Source organism: Euprymna scolopes, chromosome 44, assembly GCF_053919585.1.
Source record: "Euprymna scolopes isolate OS-2025 chromosome 44, ASM5391958v1, whole genome shotgun sequence".
Taxonomy (NCBI): Eukaryota; Metazoa; Mollusca; class Cephalopoda; order Sepiida; family Sepiolidae; genus Euprymna; species Euprymna scolopes.
The window spans coordinates 14,301,141-14,323,364 of record NC_136525.1 but is presented as its reverse complement, the minus strand read 5'-3'; the positions used below and the strand labels follow the sequence as shown (position 1 = coordinate 14,323,364).

Below are 22,224 nucleotides of genomic sequence, written 5' to 3'. Positions count from 1 at the left end.
TCACAAGTAAGACTAAAAAAAAAAGTCATTTTTGGGTTCATGGACTTTAAGTGTCTGAGGGAGTGGCACTCGTCTGACAAGACGTTGCAATCATCATATATATATCTCAGCCACTCTGATGACTCGTAGATGACGAAACATGTGTAAGTGGATAATATTTTAAAGATAAAATATATGCTGCTTCTCATTTGGTGGGTACCAAATTGGGCAAAGGGAAAATTATTCCCAACTCGCATTTAGGTATAAATGCACTTTCATATAATTCATTCAAAGAAGTATCGCAAAAACAAATAACATCTCTATATATACATATATCTATTATATATATATAAAAGTGAACGTGTGTGTGTGTCTGTGTACATTTCCCTATGCAATAACTCTGTCAATTTTCAGTCTACAGACTCGAAATTTGATATACAGGGTATTGAGATTTGGGAAAATCTTTGCAATCTTTTTTCGGCCAGAAATTTAGCTGTTTAGGGGTCAAAGTTCAACGGTTTGACCTTTGATAACTCTACCAAACTCCTCCGCCAATTTTGGGTCTAAACACTTGAAATTTTAGATATAGGTTCCTTGGACATGGATCTAACTTGATAACTTGATTTGAGCCCAAAACAATAAATGTTAAGGGGTCATAATAGGGGTCAAAGTTAAAAAAAAAAAAAAATTTTGTTTTTTTTCTCAACATACTCCTCCAAACACCCGGGCAACGCCGGGCTGAAATGCTAGTATATATATATATATATTACCAAAAGTATGCAACCATGTTCTGCTTCACCCTGTGAGCTGATACCTGCTACCGAAACCGTTCTGTTTACTAATTCAAGAATTCTCATTCATTCTTTTGTCATATTTGGTTTAATATCTTTTTTAGTGGCATGTGTTGGACAGCTTCGAGCTAGCATATCTCTGACCAGGTTTTTATTTATACCTCTTTCTCTCAAGTCCATTTTTATCATTTCTTCCCATGTTTGGCTTGGTTTTTCTTGTGAACTGAACCTGCTACCTCAACTGCTCTACATCTAACTTGAAGAAAATGCTCATTTATTCTTTCAATGCAGCCATACCATTCTCCCAGGCATTATCTTTTTTATTGGGGGTCGACAGTGTGGTATGTATTTGTTCATTATATAGATGTTAGCGAAAGTATGTGACCATATTTTTCTTGTCCTTCGCCTGCCAACTGAACCTGCTACCTCAACTGTTCTGCATGTACTAGTCCAAGGACTCTCATCCATTCTTTGAATGTGACCAAATCAACAAATTTCCTGTTGTTCACACATCCCCCCCTGTGTTATGTAATCAGATAACACTTGTGTAATCTATATATCTATCTATTTATTTATTTATTTTTTTTTTCAGTCATCATCATCATCACCTCGTTATCATTGTCATCATTATAATCATCAGTTTAATGCTCCCTTTTACATGCTGACATGTGTTGGATGGCTTTTAGTAAAATGACTTCCCAAGTAACCTATCTTTGCCCAGATCTCTTTTTTATCTCGGTGCCATTCTTATGATTTTTGTCATTCTCATATTGGCAAGTGGACTGTAGCCAATGCTAATCTATCTCTGGCTAGGTCTTTATTTATCCCTCTTTCTCTCAAGTCCATACTTATCATCCCCTCCCATGTTTTCTACTTGGCATTCCCCATGTCAATAGAACTTGCTTCCTTCTGCTTTTTTTTATATCTATCCACTCTAGATCTCTCATCCATTCTCTTTAATGTGAACCTAGCATCATAGTCTCCAGTTTTGCACACATTTTCCTTAACTGTCCAGATTTAATCTTTCTTTGGGGTCACCAGAAATAAGCCAGTCTTCAAAAGTTGCATTATACATCGATCTTATCTTTCTCATGTAATCTCTCTCCATGCAACACATGTCTTCAACTCTTGATTTTCCTCTGAATCTACTTTGATTGAAGTATGGGAGCCAATCAATTGGCGAATGGTCTATATTCAACGCTAATCTATCTTTGGCCAGGTCTTTGTTTCTCCCTCTTTCAAGTCCGTATTAATCACTTCCGCCCACGTTTTCCTTGATCTTCCTCTGTCAACCCTAACTCTGCTACTTTAATTGTTCTGCATCTACTCATCCTGTAACAGAATGCATACAAGCACGTGTGAAAATATCAGCAGCAGCCAAAGAATAGATGGCTAGCGAAGGTATTAGCAGCAACGTTGGGGCACTATGCAAATTAGCAAGTGTCTGCAGACTTGTATCAGAAGAAACAAAAGGAAAACAAGGACAGCACGTGGTCGAGGAGAGAAGAAAAGTGTGCACTGGGCAAGATGGACATGTGGCCTCCTGGTGGCAGTGAGACTTTTAAGCTGGTGTTGAGAGGACAGGGTTTTATTAATACTATAGCAGACGAAATAAACAGTAAAAAAAAAAAAAAAAAGCAGGCATTGTTTGGAAAATAACGGTAATAAATGCCTTTTTCGAAAACAGAAAAAGAGCAGAGTTGGATTTATTTATGTTTGTTTGTTCCTTGATGATGGTGCCGCAAAGCATGGGGGTTCAAAGCGGTTTGATGTGTAATAAACATGGTTAGAGCGTAACCACCATGTTAGAAACCTAAATCTCTCATCTCTTCCTTTGTTATCGTGTTTACCGACTTATTTTCTAAGAGTTTTCTGAACCAATCAGACGGTTTTGTTTTAGCTTCTATAATTTGTACGACTATAGTCCAAGTCTGCTTAACAACAGATGATGATAATGCCGATGACTGGAGTGAACTTTTAAAAAGCAATTTATCTGGTTCCTACCCTTAATAATAAGCCTGGTTAGACATTTTTGCTTTGAATAAATGAACGAATTCTTGACAAAAGTACAACTATTTTGTTTTTCATTTGGAGATTGCATAGCAAGGGAAGACAACTGCAATTTCAGGACTAAATCGAAAATCTCACAAGAATAAATACGTGTTTTTTTTTTTTGTTGTTTTTATGTTAATTATAACACAATAGTTTTTTTTTTTTTTTAAACACAAATTAGAGATTTTTATTTTATTTTATTTTATTTTTTTGTAACTAGCCAAAATTTTGAAATTTTCAAATGAATGTTTTTTGTTTTTTTTTGCTTTTTTTTTTTTAGAAAGTTTTTGTTATATTTATTTTAATTCAATAAATGTAAGAAAGGTATAAACCCAAAACTGTTTTCTGCCCCTGTCATGCACTCTCCCCATGTCCCTAATCTCTAATTTGTGTTTTAAAAAAAAAATTGTATTTTGTGTTATAATTTTCTTAAATCTATTTTAAAAAAAAATGTATTTATTGCGATATTTTCAATTCGGTTCTAAAATTGCATTTGTTTGCCCTTGCCATGCACTCTTCAAATGTTCCAACTGAAAACTAAAAAAAAGTTGTACCTTTGTACTAGTACATTTGCTGAATTCTTTCAAGTTTGTTACATCTAAATGTGAGTGTTATGACCTCAGCTGTCTAATGCATGCCAGCCTGTGAGACGGACATTAAACCAAATATTTAAAATATCTATAAAAAAAAAAAAAAAAAAAAAAAAAGTATATTTTTGATCTTGGGAAGGGTACAAAACTATATTTCTCTTTAACTAACACATTGACATAAAGTTGGTTGGTAGTTTTACGGCATATCAACCCTTTTCAGGTTATTTAATGCCGAATCCAGTGATTTTGAATAAATTTTTTTTAAATAGAATGTTTTTTTTTTTGTTTTTCTTCAAGTCAGTTTCTATTTAACCCATAGTTGGGACCCTAACAGGTACTAACACTCCGGGTCAGAGTGGACCGGGAAGCAATGGCAATTAAAGGGGGACTCCACACTTCCCAGCTGGGGCCTCACCATCGGATATAGTTTAAGGTCATATCCAGGACCAATTTTGACATAAAATAATCAAAAAAAAGTGCTGATATGCTGTCTTTTTTTTTTTTTTTTTTTTTTTTTTTCTGCAAACCTTTATTGAAAAAGAAAAAAAAATTCTAGATGAATGTACCCTATTCCCTTGGGGTGGGGTTAGGTGGTGGGCGGCTGGCTAATATGGGATTATTTTAAACATCTGTTTCATCATAAGCGCTAATTAACCTCAATTACATCGCTTTATAGTCTTTAATTTAATTCTATTCGATAATGTAGATGTTTATCAAGCATTTCCAATCAAATTTGAATAAGCAAAAAGAAAAAAAAACGAAGCAACTTGTATTCAATTAACTGTATATAGGGTGGAACGATAAAATTATCGCCCTAGAAAAGATGATTAATGAAAAATTCCGTTTAATGGAAACTGGTTTTCTTTATTTGTTGAAGACCATCAACTAGTTGGACAGAGCGATAGGAGCATTCTATGATGTCTGAAAGTGACACGATGTTCAGCAAGCAAGATCGGAGATGTGTCGCTGTACAACTTATGCTCTCTACCGATCCAAGATATGACGACAGGGCCATTGCCAGCATTTTTAAAACTATTGCTGGATTTGCCACGAATAACGGGGACATGTCCAGGGTGATGAAAACAAAGTTTCCAGCCACGGATATGGTCTTTGGTTTCAAGAGGGCTACTTCATGTTACTTCACATCTCCAAAGTCGGCTTGAAAGTCAACACCAAATCATACCTGGATGTGCTGAAGAGGGTGGTGATCCCCTGGTGCAATCAAGTGGCCGCTGGCAGACTCTGGGTGTGGCAGAACTTGGTGCTGGCCCACAAGTCTAAAGAGATGCAGGCTTGGCTTGAAAAGGAGTGCTACGACTTTGTACCCTTCTCTCACTGCCCCCCATCGGAAAGTCAGATTAAAAAGTCAGCGCCTGCAATGAGGGGGCACTCTGACCTTCAAAAAGTGCTTGGGTAGCCCTATTAGCATTCCCCAGTAAAAGTGCCTCAGGTCATCTATAATATAAATCTCACCTATCTGTTTAAATGTATGTTTGCATGTCTGCATGTCTGCCTAAACTTTCAACAGAGGTGATGGATTTTCACGAGATCGGATCGTTTTGAAGCTCGACTTTTCGGACAAAAATATCGAAAAATTGACTTAAAATATTAATTCCTTCACCCTGAACTGGACACTTTTCTATAAGGAGGGGGTCGCTTTTTTTTCTTTTTTTTTTTTTTTGCTCATATTTTCGAAAGTCACTCCACCTTTTCGATTGACTAGCCTTAATTTAAACCTTTGTCAGTTCAGGTTTGGCGATGGGCACAACAGCAAAGGCATCACGTCTTTTTATTTTTTTTTCATATTCTTTTCCTCCTTCGGTATGGATTCTAGCCTGCCTGCCTGCCTACTACCACTTTTTTTTTTTGTTTGTTTTTGCTCAACACACACCTCTAAACACCCGGGCTAGTTAGCAATAAACTAACCCCTTCTCAAAAAAAACAAAAAAACCCAGAGCCTGAGAGGGTGGACCTCCTAGAACTGCACAGTACCAGCATTACAGTGCAATCAACAGGGAACAGGTCATTACAGGAATGATCTAATCTCTTGATTTTGGGGTCCGAGGATAAACTCCCTAGTCGGTTGGGCGTAGGAGTTTCTTGGGTTATTCACTTGAATCGGCTTGTTTAGAATAATTGAAAGTTTGTAATTAACAATTCTAAGAAGAGAATATATGATCTATCTACAGATATTACACATTGATCACATCCCAAATGCCAGGAAGGGTAGTGTCTTCTAAGAAATTATAAGAGGGATACAATTATACGCGCATGCCTACATAATATTTTGGCTATGATTATTTGGTTATTTTTAAATTCCATTTTAACTATGTATTAACAGTAATTTGCAATTAACTCTCCAAATGACCTAATTCTTACTAAGTTTATAACTATTACTTAACACTATCTATTATTACATATTTCACTATGCTTTTCTTATTTTTTACAATATCTATTACTCTCGTTTCTGCCAATCTCTGCCTCTTTATTAAAGTTAACTGATTCTCTTTAACGTTGTGATATATACAGCGTGTTGTCTAGTGGTTAAAATGTTCACCTATTGTTGTATATATGTCAAATGTTTATTGTGTGTGTGTGGCTGCTTCTTCACAAGAACATGTAGTTAACAAACATGACACATGAACGTTTATAGAAAACTTACAATCAATGGATAACATGTGACTACTCGTCTTAGACCAAAAGGATCACATACCTTCTTATTTGTCCAAACCCCAAAAGGATGCCACAACGAGTTTTCGTTGGTTTTATTTGTCTTATGGGTTTTGTTGTTAGTTTGGCACACTGAGTATCTTCCTACATTTTCACTGGTTCATCCCCTTGCTGCTTCCAACAGTCGTCCACAGGTCTGCTCTCTAACGTGTTTCTTGCCAACTCTTTAGCTTGATCTCTGCTAACTCTATTACGTCAGCAAAACTGCAATCATATGTCCAAGGATACAAAACAGGTCACCTCTTACGTAACTCAAAATATGTTTACTTCTAACCAAATTCACAACTACTCCAAAAATTCCTAAATCGACTTTATTTTATTTCTGAATTACATTTCTGGCTAAAAATTCCAAGCTGTAAATCTACATTTTTCCCAAATTTAATTGTTTTATTTCCTAACAATAAACGACCAGGTTACTCAGCATTTCCCCGGCATGTGACGATAATACTATAAACAAGGCAAAAAAAAAAAAACGAAAAAAATAACATTGCTTGCAGAGAGGTACTGGACTGAAGGAGTAAATTAAAGATTGTCTTACAATGTTGGTTCATTATTTGTATTGAACTATGTAGCACAATATTACTTTCTCAGTATTTATTAGTTTATCTCATTTGGGTCAGTTCTATATTTAAAATACAATGGACAATATTTCCATAGAAATGTTAACTCATCTTTGCGTGTTATAGGTTTTGCTGTCCAAAAAATAATTTTTTGTGCTTTATCAAAACATTGGTTGATCTGTGGAATTTCCATGGGTCCTGCTGGTTCTAAATAATAAAGTTGATTTTTTTTTCACTGTCATTGATATTAAAAGCCTACTTTTCTATTTAAAAAGTATTTAAATGAACTTGATAATATACTCAGTCATAGATATGTGAGTGATTACATAAAGGTTAACTAATTTGCATATTCTTTTAAAAAAACATTGTTTATTAATTATTCAATTTTTATGGTTTCTTATTAGATGCTTGATTTAATTTCACTATTACGTTGAATTCTATTTATGCATAGTTTCTACATTCTGCATAATTGATTAGAATTTAAGATGAAAACGTTCTAATACACTCAAATATTTTAACATATATATATATATATATATATATATACGAGACCTTATCGTGTTATATTATGCCAAGGCAATAATATCTAGTGGCCTCGATGATAGTCGATTTCGAACATCGATTAATATTATTAAAAAAGTAAAATGTTAGATAATGAACATTATTGTTGTTTTGTAATTGTTGTGTAGAAAAAGGTATGCAGAGAGAATGTTATTGAAACAAAGGAATGTTTAGTAAAATATTTAAGTTAGAACGAAGAGCTCCTGGAATTTGGCCTTGATGGGAATGTAGGCTTCCAAACAGCAGAGAAACTTTACTAAATCAAGTATCAGAAACGTGCTTGGAAGTCACGTGTCAGGTCATGAAAGTAAATGACGTAATAGGACCTGTTAGCTTACATATATATATATATATATATATATATATATACACGAATTGGTTACAGAGTCCAAAAGAGAGAAACACCCAGAGAAGAAGTCAAGGAGAAACAGTGGGACAATCGAGACCCTAATGACCGGCCTTTGGGTCTGGCACAAGGGGAGTAGACTAAATCAGTGTGCAATCTTCCAACAAGGAAACAGTGAAATAAAAGCTAATTGAAATACAACCAAACACTCCTAGTCGTTTCTTTGGAAGACATGTTCTTTTCAGCTCTTGGCAGCTTCATCAACCAAAACTCCAGATGAATGAATGTATGATTTTTTCGCGCTTCTACATTATTGGGACGAAATTTCGGAAATTGTAATATTGAATTTCACATGAAAACAATGGTATTTACGTATTCCTTGTATTTTTAAGATGATTATATCCCAAAATTATGAAAATCGATATGGTAGAAATCTATTTATTAAAGAAAATAAAAATAGAATTTGATAAAAACGATCATTAAAACACAAGAGAGTTCCAAAGGGAGGTAATTTTCTGTCTTAATTTAAACAAGATGGCGGCAAGTTTTCACTTTTTTCACTTACTACCACGATTAATTATTTATTTTTTTTTTAATATTCAGGTAATTTCGACTGCATAAAATGGAAGCTACCATTATAATTTATTAGAATTTACAAAAATAAAAAAAAGAAATCTGTTGTAACCATTAATTTTTATCTGAGAACTCCATTTATTGGCTCCAAAATCTCGTCCCAATAGTGTAGAAGCGCCGATTTCTTTGTTGGCAAGATGCCTAACTCACCCAGAAGATGTTCCGTCCGTTTTGTTGTGAAGGAAATGTCTGTTGTTAAATGTTATGCCCTGTTGAACTGGTCCTGGATATGACCTTAAACTATATCCGATGGTGAGGCCCTAGCTTGCGGGCTTTGGGGAGTGCGGAGCCACCCTTTAATTGCCATTGCTCCCAGGTCCACTCTGACCCGGACTGGTAGTACCTGCTAGGGTCTGAAGTATGTGTTAAATAGAAACCGACTTAAAAAATATATATATATTCTATTAAAAAATCGTTCTTCAAAATTACTGGATTCGTCATTAAATAACCTGAAAAGGGTTGATATGCCGTAAAACAAAACCAACCAAGCAACCAACCTGTTGAACTGTATATATATGTGTGTAATGTATATGTGTTACCAGAACTGCAGAAGAATGCAATCTCCAGCAGGTTAGTACCTATTTACAATGCCTCCCCATGGGACAGTTAGACACCAGGGTCGTTTTTTAACGTGGAGAAAAGGTACAAAAATAAAAATTGTCTCAGTCGTGAAGGATTTCTCCTCCACCAAAAGAGGACAAGAAATGGAAGGGCAGCATCTGAAGAACAGATACTACACTTTGATCTTGACCAAAAGGCCAATTATATCATTTAATTGGGTTATTCACTTGACTACCTGGTCCTGGAGATGACCTTAAACTATATCCGATGGTGAGGCTCCAGCTTGCGGGCTTTGGGGAGTGTGGAGCCACCCTTTAATTGCCATTGCTCCCAGGTCCACTCTGACTCAGAGTGGTAGTACCTGTTAGGGTCCCAACTATGGGTTAAATAGAAACCGACTTAAAAAAAACAAAACAAATATACTCTATTAAAAAATCGTTCTTCAAAATCACTAGATTCGGCATTAAATAACCTGAAAAGGGTTGATATGCCGTAAAACAACCAACCAACCTGTTGAACTGTATATATATATGTGTTGTCATTTATGAACATTAGATGACACGGAGGAACTTCAGTATATACACAACTCATCATATACCACTAGACGTTATCAGACACACCCCTCCATGTCATACAGAACACTCCCGACAATATAACAATCGGTGTGTGTGCGAAAAGTCTACCAAACTCCTCGTTAAATATTTGATCTACATAGTTGAAATTTGATATAGGGGGCATTTGAACCTGTTGCACACTTCCGATTTGGTTTTTAGCCGATGAAAAATGCTAACGGGTCAAAATTGAAAACAAAATAGATGACCTTGGCAGGGTAAATCGAATAAAACATTACTCCTGCTGTTACATTTGCGCATGCGTAAAATTAAACATTCATAGCTCAAGGTCGCTTAATTTTTAACTTTTCATATCCATCTGTCCGTAAGTCAGACAGTATAGATACGTAACTATTTCTTTTATAGTTTTCGAAAGACCTTAAGCGGAACCGTCAGTGAGCATAATATGTAGTTCTAACGTTTTTGTGTTTGGATAATTCAAAAAAAAAAAGCCACCGACTGTCAAAGTTTTGCGAACTGATACCAAGTGATCAGTTTCACTTTAGTTAGAGAAATATTTCCTGAAACAGCCTTCGTTCAGAAAATAGAAAGTGCATATATTGTTCTATTAAACCTTTTATTGTTTAAATAATTTGACTTTGCTTGTTTTATTTTTAAAAAATATAAAGGTTGGCAAGACATTTTTCATTTACTAATGGAAGAGTGTCGGTAAAAAAAACAAAAAAAAAAACTTGCCTAAAGATAAGCACCCCACCCCCCACCCCCACTGATTTTTACAAGATTTACTCGCAATGAGAGCATTGTAAAATCTTTTTTTTTCTACGGGTTAAGTATTCATCAACTTATTTATGGACTTTACGTAGTTAGGCTGTTTTATACATAAATAAACTACACTTAGGAATAAAAACAATGTTACCTCGCAGCCCCTAAAGTTTCGCGATAGTGCAAACAGATAACTAATCATGGGCCTCGAAGTTCGAAACAGACAGACAGCGCCTATGTATGTGACGGAATAAGAAAACTCATTAAAATAAAGATTACCTTTAAAGTAGTTAATAAAATTCTTGTACATCATATTAAATACGTTATGAAAAGTTCTATGACATTTTTATCATAAATTTTTGACAGCATTAATCTCACTTCAAACAAACAGTTCAACTTAAAAATATAAGAGAATCGTAATGAAAGAATCGTAAATCTAAGGTATTTTTTAACAATGCGATTCCGATTCACCCAAAATACACGATTCTTACGATTAACGATTCCGATTAATCGTCCCACCACTACTTTTTAATAATAAATAAGGGTACTTCTAAATTTATCGACCAATGATTTCCACAAAATTACTAGAGTGTGTCTGGCAGATGATGGGATGAACCGGAAATGGTTGAACAGTAGTTTTCTGGATATTGACATTTTTTTTTCTAAATGTATTAATGAATTTCAGTGGTCGTCGCCATTCTTAACATGGGGAGGGGGGTTGTAACAGTTTGTGTTTTTGTAATAAGGCTCACCCGGCCGTTTCAGGTTCTTCACGTCATTTGCTGGGCACATCCGAGTAACTTTGTGGAAATCGCGGGTTGATAAATGCAGAAGCACCTAAATAAGAAATCTGCATGAATTAAAAAAAAATATTTATGCATATTTTCCGACTGAACAACGCTGGGTGGATTGCTAGTATATATATTCCTATAAATTTGAGGGGTTTTTTTGTGTATTGATGTTCATATTAAAAACCCTTTTTTCTATTTAGTTATTTATTTGCCCCCCCCCCATGAGCAAAATAGGCACAAAGCCGTTTTTTTTTAATGTGGAGAGTGAGGGAAGGGGAACCAGCTCCCCCGAGAGGGAACTGGATAGTGACAATTGTTATGAAGGGTTTCCCCTACATTGACATAAACTAATTGCTCAAGAGCAATTGTCTGATATGTGGGCTGCCCCCACATATAACTTTGATTGCGAACCTTTTTCTGTTTTTTTAAAAAGAAAATACAACTTTGTTATATATGGGTCATGAAATTGCATTCATCTGCAAAAGATCTATCTAATTTGCATATTCTTTTAAATATTCATTTTAATTCCCTATTAGTTTTTTTCGGTTTTTTTATGGGATGATCATCTTTAGTTAACTATTACGTGTAATTATATTCATTCAGATATTCTACATGATTTATACTTGCGTAATATTTGCGTAAAAAGGTTATAGTAAACATAAACCTCTTTCTATATATATTTATGCATGCATATATATACATATATATATATATATATATATTTACAAAAATTTACCTACCAAACTCCTCTGTCAGTTTTTGGTCTACAGGCATGAAACTTAATATATAGGGTATTTGAACCCATGCGAAACTTTATATTTGGGTTTTAGCCGGGGAAAATTAGTACAGAAGTGTGAAAATTAAAAAATGAAATTTTTTAGGCGAAAGTTGGATGACAGCTTTACGAATATGCATGCGTAACATAATAGCTATTGGTTCATGGTTTAACCTTGCAGCAAACATGTCTTCATAGCTCAGGCATCTAAATTCTCATCGTGGTTCACGCCGGCCGAGGGTTATGTTTCTTGCTAATGGAGTCAGAGATGGCTTCGTAGCCGGGTTCGAATCCCTCGACCGATAGTAATCGCGACTCCCGATATTGATGATTCCCGAAAGGATGAAATACTAATATTTGTAGGTATTCAAAAAAAAAAAAAAAATCTATAGCAAGACCCTCCCAACCCTCTAAGTGTAGACCGCCCACTATCATGGTAATCTCCCCTAATGCAGTCACATCATAGACTCTTCCCGACGCTATAAATAGGTGGCATTGTGGGAGGTATTGGTAGTGGTTGTGGGGTCGACTAGTATGTTTTGTGAACGCATGGGCATGTGCGTGCGCACCTTTAAATCCAGGTGATGTTGATGAAACTAAAATAAAAACAGATTAGCGATGTGTCAATACCCGACTGAACTTGGGAATCTATTAACTCGAGGTAGAGGAGGCCGATACAGAACAGCCTCAAACCATTTGCTCGCATTAAGATCACTAATTGCTTGCTAATGTTTAAGCAAATAATTAAGCCTGGACACACGTAAATAAAGAGCATTATGAAACTAATTTTCCGTGTCTATAAAGGAAAGAGTTCGTTTTTGTTTTATTTATTTTTATTTTTTTTTTAAGAACTGGATTTAGTCGCGTTTTTTTTTTATTTTATATGCTGAAATAATCTAGAAGAATTTGGTCAGATTTTTATATTTTAATATCTTGTGATATTATGGCTCTTACACTCTGTCATCTGGAAGAGGTTTTAAAGCGAGCCTGCTAACACGCCTGGACTGTGTCAGGATATTTCTTTAATTTTTCGAAAAATACGGATATTTTTTTTTTTTTTTTAAATTTTATTTTTGTCTCTTTAAAAGTTCGGCAGATACGTTTTCACATCTGGATCGGTTTTATTTACCCCCCCTCCAAAAAACAAAAAAAACAAAAGCAAGAAAAAAAAAAAAAAAAAAAAAAAAAACTGTTTCGCCATCCGGAAAGATAACTGCTGATCGTTTTGTGACTATCATCTCTCCCATTTTACGAGAGATAGTTTCGTAGTAAAAAAAAAAAAAAAAAAAAAAAAAAAAAAAAAAGAATAATAAGAAGAAAACTGGACGCCATGGTGATCTCCTACAGCATCCGTACGATCAGATTCAGGTAAATCACTCATATGAGATTATTTATATATATATATATATATATATATATATATATATATATATATATATATATATATATATATATATATATAATGTCTTGGAAGTTTTTTAACCTTTTACAACTATATAAAAAAAAACTTATTTCATTTTTATGTTTTTATCATTCGTTAGAAAACTATTTAGTCAGTAAGTCATTTAATCACCTGCAATCAATGCATCAACTTGCTCTCTCGAATTCGCTATAGTACTAATGTATATTAAAGAGATCATCAGTTGTTTACAATGAAACACTGTTTCGGGGATTTAAAAACAAAACCATATATTAAACCATGGCTCCCCAGCTGTGTTGATCAAACACCACCTCCCTTAATCGTAAGAAGAAAAAATGTTACAGATATTAGACCTAATTTCCTATTCTTAATTGATTTGGCTATCCTATTCCTGTTATAAAAATAAATTCTATATATATACTTATAAGAATGAAATATATATATGATGATGAGAAGGAAAGTATTTCTTCGAAACTCCGGATTAAGGACTATCCATTTATCTAGTGTTTCCTTTTCAGATTAAATACTCATTTCAAAGTGTTTTTTAACATATTTTATTAACTGTTTGCTCATATATATATATATATATATATATATATATATATATATATATATATATATATATATATATATATACTTTGACTTATTGACATGAATTAGATAAAGTTCGGTGAGTCTAATGGTCCATAGTTTTATAGATTACCAACAGGAAATATTTTTACATAAGACAATCCCAGCCAAATAAAATTGCTCAATATACTAGATAGAGCAAATAAAGATTCTAATTTGTATGTTCAAGTTTCATGTAAAGGATCAATTGTCAAATAAAATTAAAAATTGATTGCTTGAATCAAAGAATACAAAGTTTAAATTAATTAAATTAAAATAAGATTTATTTAAACTTTGTTTTTTGATTCAAGCAATAAATTTTAAATTTTATTTGAAAATTGATGCTTTTAAATGAAATTTAAACATATATATATGTATGACAAAAGTCTATATTCCAAATTCCAAGATGCTGTTCATCTTACCGTTTATTTCTTTCAGCATGTTGAAATGTTCAATTCTGACAGCACCTATTGCGTAATCCAGAAACAATTATTTATTATTATTATTATTATTTAGATGTTTTCCGCCCTGATTCATTAATTTAAAAAAAAATAAATAGAAAATTGGGGCATGATTACATAAATCCGATAGATCGAAAGAGTAGTTGCAATTGTGTTTTATGATATTTACACATTTTTTGATTTTCAATATATATATATATATATATATATATATATATTTGTAGTCATCGACATACAGTCCTGTTTTGTTGTATCACAACTCATCAGTGCCGCTAGACTAGCACCTCTCCCAAGCCAAGGATTGCTGACAGTCGGCAGTTCTCCCACTTGACCACGGAAGCGATGCCTGCAAATAAGCTGTCGGAATGTCTATTTTAACCAAACATCTGCCACCACTTTTACAGTGCTTAAATCGCCTGTTTGTAAACAAACAAACAACGAGCTATATATATATATATATATATATATATATATATATATATAGAGAGAGAGAGAGAATTTTTCCAACAGCAAAAGATGTAGTTAAATTCATGCTAGGAAGTTTTTTTTTCTTAATTTTATTTTTATAATCTTTATGTAGTACGTCTTGTATTTTGTTGAATAGCCGAAAACTTCCAAAACAACTCCTCAGAGACAAATATGTTGATAAAATTTTTTGACATATATTAGTGAGATATATATATAAATTTTTTGACATATATTAGTGAGATATATATTCAATCAAAGTATCACAAACAAAAACAAATAACACACATATATATATATATATATATATATATATATATGTGTATATATATATATGTATGTTATTTGTTTTTGTTTGTTATACTTTGAATTCAATTATTTAAACGAAAGTGCATTTTTACCTAAATGTGAGTTTTGAATAATTTTCCTTTTTACCAATTTGGTACCCTCAAATGGGTAGCGGCATATATATTGTTCTAAGTATTATTATCCACTGACATGTGTTTCGTCGTCTATGACTCATCAGAGTGGCTGAATTTAGTGAGATTAAAAATCAGCCACTCTGACAAGTTGTAGATGACAAAACACGTGTCAGTGGATAATTATATATATTCCGATTTCGATACAATTACCAATTCCTTTTTTAATTTCCGATTCAATGAGTGATTCCGATTCATTTAAGATCTCTAAACATTTACGTAAAGTTGGGTTTTTCTATATTATTTTCCAGGTTATCTTGAAAACTCTTGAAATATATGCATGTATCAAATCTCCAAACTAACGTACTTGCAATAACCCTTATCCCTGAGTGGCTTCCGGGCCTTGATAAGTGGTAACCACTGTAAAAAAAAAAAAGAAGAAAAGTATCTTTGTAAATGGCAAAATACAAGTGGAAAGTGATATATAGATTTCAATTTTATTGTTAGTTTTGAAATCAATAAATATTTGTCACATTTTTTCTAATGAAAACCAGCATTGGAAAATAAAGTTTTAAACACAAAATAACCAATACATAAACAATTAAAAGAATCATCCTTGGCATCGGAAAACAAGCACAAATTTTTCAGTTTGGAGGTATCTCTTATATATATATACAAGTTAGAAAAGCATTTCATCCAAGACATGAAAATCGTTAAACAAAATGTTTTTACTATAGGCTTTAAAAATAAAGGTACAAGATTCAATTTGAAATTTATTTATCTCCAAAGTGCACTTTTATAAATTTTACAAAGTAAGGTATAAGAATTTAATTTAAATTGAATCAAAAAATTACCTTGGATTTATTTTATGTAATGTACATTCTGTTGCACTTTAAAAAAAAAATAATTGAAAATTTTACATCTATATCATTAATTGCTAGATGAAAGATGTTTTTAAACTGCAACAAAATGTACATTACATAAAATAAATCCAAGATAATTTTTTGATTCAATTTAAATTAAATTTTTATACTTTTGTAAAATTTATAGAAGTGCACTTTGAAGATAAATAAATTTCAAATTGAATCTTGTACCATTATTTTTAAAGCCTATATTAAAAACATTTTGTTTAACAATTTTCATGCCTTGAATGAAATGCTTTTCTAACTTGTATCTTATCTTTTTAAGATTATATTTTAAAACTCTCCTCTCTATTTCAGTTTGTATTTCTCCTCACACCACAACTTTTTTTTGCAACCCCCTCTTTGTAATACAGGTCTGAATAATGAGAAAATCTGAATTTTTTTTAAATAAAAACTTTAAAATAACTTTTTTAGATTAAATTTTTTTAAAACTTCTTTCAGAATAGAAAATCTTTAAAATTTAATAAGGAACAGATTTCATATAGGTTTCATTAACAAATATTCGGTATATAACGAGATAAATAGAGATGAAAATTTCAAAAGGAGTGTATAACTGGTTACGGTCAATAGTAGTCCTCGCCAGCAAAAGTCTTTGTTATCCTATTATTATTTAAAACATTTTGTGTCCTGCTCTTTCGTGCGAAGAATAATATATATATATATATATATATATATATATATAAAAGGACAATCCACTTTTGTGTTTCCTTTTTGGAAATTAAAGATGTTTTTGACTCTTGTTAAAGTGTTCTTTAACGTTTTATTAACTCTTCGCTTATATCTATATACCTATAAAAGTGAAATTGCCTGTGTGTGTACATTTCCCTACCAAACTACTCTGTCAATTTTCAGTCTACAGACTCGAGATTTTACAAAAGGGTTATTGAGACTTGGGAAAATCTTTTTAATCGGTTTTTGGCCAGAAATTTAGCTGTCAAGGGATCAAAGTTCAACGATTTTGACCTTTGAAAACTCTACCAAACTCCTCCGCCAATTTTGGGTCTAAACAGTTGAAATTTTAAATGTAGGTTACTTGGATGCGGATCAAATTTTTTAATTTGATTTGAGCCCAAAACAAATGTTAAGGGGTCAAAATTGGGGTCAAAGTTTAAAAAAAAAGATTGACCTGTTGTCTCTACCAAATTACTCGGTCAATTTTTGGGGCTAAACATTTGAAATTTTACATAGTGTTCAGACATAAGGCAAGCTTTTTAATTGGATTTTGGCCGAAAATTTGGCTGCCAAGAGGTCAAAGTTCAAAAGAGTTGACCTTTGCAGTCTTTGGCAAACTGTTCAGAAAATTTTGGGTCCAAACATTTGAAATTTTACATAAAGCGTATTCAGACATACAAGTTTTTTTAATCAGTTTTTTGGCGAAAATTTGGCTGCCAAGAGGTCAAAGTTGAAAGAGTTGACCTTTGCAGACTCCACCAAACTCCTTCGCCAATTTTGGGTCTAAAGGCTTGAAATTTTAGATGTAGGTTACCTAGACATGAGTCAAACTTTTTAATATACATATATGTGCACATAAAGTTATGAACAGTATATAGGGCCCGAGCCAAGCTGGGCTGAACTGCTAGTATATATATATATATATATATATATATATATATATATATATATATATATATATATATATATATTTTGGATTGTTCAGATTACTGCTATTATCATCTTAGATGTTATTTTTATAATGTTTCAGCCGATGTAACCTCGGTATATTGTCAAACTCATGGATCTGTAAGGAATCTTGAACAGAACCTCTTATTTCAACACTTCAGCTTGTTCTCATTCGGTCAGCCATGACCGGGTAAAAGTCTGAAATAATTCTTAATTGTATTTTTAGTATTGCCTAACTAAGGATTGAACCTTCAACCTCTAGAAGACTGTCACTTCGAACTAATTAGATTAAATAAAGGGTGTCATTTTTAATTCTGTTAAGGTTATTTAATTTGACAAAACACACCACATTTGAACCCAATCGAGAACCTTTGGAGTATCATGAGGCGACGCCTCTATGCAAGTGGACACCAATTTAAGAGCAAAGATGAGTTGTAGGATGCTCTCTACGAGGTATCGCGAGGAATAACTGTTGACGAAATCACAAATTTCACTAATTCTGTGGTCCGTCTTTTACAAGTCATTCATAAAAAAGAATCGCATATCCCCTACTAATTATGTCAACGTAGAAATTGCTATGTAGTTATTGTGTTCTAAGGATTTTTCCGAGTTCATTTAAAGTTTTAAAATTATTTCAATAAACAAGTTATGGGTATATTGTTTTTTTTTTCTCAATCTCGTTAATAACTTGACACACTGAAATCAACAAATATTCCTATCTTCTGCCATAGTTTCGCTAATACTGCTTTAAATACTTTTATTTTCTGACTGGAGTTGTTGAATAGTATTGTAAGCACTTTCTCAAAATTTCATCGGGGTTTATTCACTCGTTCCTTAAATATAAAAAAAAATGTAAACTCGTTAATAATTTGATACACGGTGTATAATTATTTTATATAACGAGTTGAATATTTTCTTGAATATAGTCAAAAAAAGAATGTCTATATTTTCTTACCAAATTAATAAATTGACTGGCTGAAAACCAGACGCCTCCTCCTCCTCCGAAACCTGACCAGTTGACCCCAAGAGAAGTGTTTTTTTTTTTTCTTATTTATTAGGTATTATTCCTCCCGGACAACATAGTTAAAAAAATATATACAAACTTTGTGGGATTTTGTTTAAAAGTTTTTTTTTTAAACTTTTAGCTGGACATACAAATACAGTGGGGGTCAAAAGAGTTCGCAGACCTATTTTTTCTCGATTTCTTTATTAATTTTGCTTTATTTTTCGCTTTGGACTCTTCCATAATTTGCTTGTTGCCATTCTGGTTCGTTCCATTACTACATTTTACGATAAAAGCCAGAATTTAATAATAGTTTGACATTTTCCACTTTTCAGTTGAGCCAAAAGTTTATGCAGGTAATCTTAATTTATTGATAATGGCTAAAGGAAAGATGTTGACAGGTAGGGAGAAGGGTGAAATTGTTACATTTCTTGCTGCAAAGAAATCTACATTGGAAATTTCGAAAATTTTGAAACAAGATCATCGAACTGTGAAGCGTTTCATCATTGACAGCAAAGATGGAAGAAAAAAGCATAAAAGTGGCAGACCAAAGGTGACTTCAACACAAGATATTAGAAAAATCAAGAGGAGTTTGTTAGCAAGCCCACACATCACAAGCAAAGCTATTTTCGACCATGCAGAAGTGTCTGGCATCTCTAAAAGGACCCGAAATCAGATTTTGAAACAGATAGCCGACCAGAGAACACAGACAAAAATGTCCTCCTTTAAGTAATATAAACTGTCAGAAGCGACTAGCATGGGCCACTAAATATTTGAAAACTAATTTTCAAAATGTTCTCTGGTCTGACAAGGCCAGAACAACCCTCGACGGCTCCGACGATTGGGCCAAGGGATGGCTTCTTAAAGGCAATAGCCCATGCTTGCGATTCAGACGTCGACAGGGAGGAGGAGGAGGAGGAGTGATGATTTGGGCTGGTATTATTGGAAGTGATTGTTGGTCCTGTTCTTGTCCCTGACTGTGTCAAAATGAATTCTGTGAACTACTGCAAGATTTTGGAAGCAAATTTATTGCTCTGGTTGAATTCACAAAATGATGCTCTCAACCGGAATCTAATTATCAAACAAGACAATGCCCCAAGCCATGCTTCTCGGTTCACAAAAGCTTGGCTTTCAGACAAGGGGATCTCTAGTGAACGTCTGATAGACTGGCCACCTCAGAGCCCGGATTTGAATCCGATAGAGAACCTCTGGTCGATTCTGAAGAGGAAGGTTTACGAAAACGGGCATCAATACCATAGTAAAAAAGACATTTGGAAGAGAATTAAGAAGGTATCTTCTGAAATCACACCTCAACAAGTGCATACATTAACATCCTCTGTTGATAGGAGGCTGATTGTTTTGATTAAAAATGGAGGAAAGTGAATAAAGGGTTAAATAGTTTAATAAATTCGTATTGTCCTGTTAATTGTTATTTGAGTAATAACTGTTGTTTTCTTGTAATATGTTATCAATATATGGTACTATAATCATGATGATACAATTTTTCGAATTATATCATGTTTAAAAATGGTATTTATTGCGGATAAATGAGTGCTTGCAAACTCTTTTGGCCCATATTCCTTCCTGAAATCATTTAAAGATCCATACCCCCCCCCCCAGTGTATGATTATTTGGTTTTCGTTTCTATGAAATTACTTCATATATTTGCATATGAGTGAGTAACATAGTTATTATATTGGAAAATACTGAAGCATAAATTTATCAATTCATACAATTTGCAAACACTTTTGACCCTCACTGTACATATACACACAGACAGCAGTTCTTTTATATAATAGATTAAAAAAAAAATTTACCTTTTGATTTTTTTTACCTCTTTTTGATTTTTTTCCTTTAAGAATTTTTCACCTTTTGTTTTAAAATTCTTATTGCATTTTTGGAATTTTTTTATATCTAAAAATTTTTTTTTACTTTTTACCTTTTAAAATTTTTTTACTTTAAAAAAATTTTTTTTTTTACCTTTTTTAAAAATATTTTTTTACCTTTTTTCTTTAAAATAGATTTTTTTTTTACTTTTTTTTTTTTAATTTTTTTTTTTTACTTTTTTTTTTTAAATTTTTTTAAAAATTCAAAAAAGTTTTAACTATTTTAATAGTTAAAACTTTTTTGAATTTTTAACTTAAAAAAAATTTTGTTTTTACTTATTTATAATTTTTTTACACCATATTTTTTTTTTTTTTTTTTTTTTTAATAACCTTTTTTAAATTTTATCTTTTTTTCTTCCTCCAAAGCAGAGAAGGTGAAGGTTCCAGCCTGGCCGGATCACTCCTGAATTTCCCGCCCAAGTCGGAGGTTACCTCGGTGATCGTGGATGGCAAAGAGGTTGTGCTCATCGATGCAGATACGTATTCGCAAGTAATGGATGAAATTGCTTTACTCAAGACGAAACTAGGACAATTGACGAGTGTCATTCAGGTAGTACACTATCACCATTAATATCACTAAAACCAAAAAAAAAAACTAAATCACTACCGTGCTTATTTTGCCCAATTGGAGGTAACAAGCAAAGATAATCACTTTCACATAATAGTAAGCTTAGGTAAATCTATATCTATATATATATCGATATATGTATGTATGTCTGTACGTTTATATATATGTATATTGATGCTAGCACACATGAATGTATGTATAATCAATTTCAGATATCCACATAGTGTTGGTTATTGCTGCTGTGGTTAGGACAAAGACTTATATACGAAAATATACATTTTTATTGCTTATTCTTCTGAGTTCATTGGCAGCTTTTTTACCGATGTAAATTTGAGCTAATTAATATAACATTTTTGGATACCCAAACATTCACAATTGCAAGGCCCATTCTAGGATTTCGCCTAAACACTAGGTTTATTGTTTAGCAGAATAGTTTATCATAGGAAATGGTATTTTATTTTTCTATAATGACCGCAATTTTGTGGGGGAAAAAATTATTTTATTCTTTAGATGGAGTGATTAGTAGATGTTTGCATCAAATCTATGTATATTTATTTTCCAGGCCAGATGGCTGTGTGTCAGTCAGGTTTTATTTCTTCTGGCCAGTTACGTCCATACCAAGATTCAACAGTATCAAAGCAATACCTATATAATGCCTTATATTAAATGATTAAATGAGCAGGGAGACTTGACGTTGTTTAGGATTTGATTAAGGATCGACAAGTGTCTTCCAATACTTTCATTGTCATCAAAATTCGGTGAAATTGCCCTTTTTTTTTTCCTCCAATCAAATCGATTGATTGCCTGCCCAAGTCAGGACCTACTGTGATACACCAGGAGGAAGCTTCACATGCTCATTGCAGTGACTTAGTCTACATTGCACTGTAAAGAACTTACTGTTGATTTTATTAAATTATTGTTATACAATGGTTCGAACTAAAGTTTAAAATGCAAAAGTCAAATATCATGGTTCAATTCTGCTTTAAACAGAAACATTCATTTCAAACATGCCCCTGTCATATCAAAGAATTTACTGTTCATTTTATACGTCGGGCCCTTCTGCTTCTGTGATAAGTGTTTTTCAATACTTTCACTGTCATCGAAATTGTTGAAATTGCCCCCCCTCCTTTTTTTTTTAATCAAATTG

General features: G+C 32.9%; 1 protein-coding gene across 7 annotated transcripts in view; it reads left to right on the top strand.

Annotated features, from left to right (window-relative positions):
* Positions 1-22,224, top strand: part of LOC145268699 (uncharacterized) — a 444,413-nt gene that overhangs the window by 385,238 nt on the left and 36,951 nt on the right. For 3 of the 7 annotated variants that reach the window (XM_080124231.1, XM_080124229.1, XM_080124228.1), the window contains exon 3: positions 20,876-21,059. In XM_080124231.1, coding sequence (XP_079980357.1) covers positions 20,876-21,059 — 184 coding nt within the window. The remainder of the gene's footprint in view (positions 1-20,875; positions 21,060-22,224) is intronic. The other 4 variants (XM_080124233.1, XM_080124232.1, XM_080124234.1 and 1 more) reach the window with 3 other exon arrangements.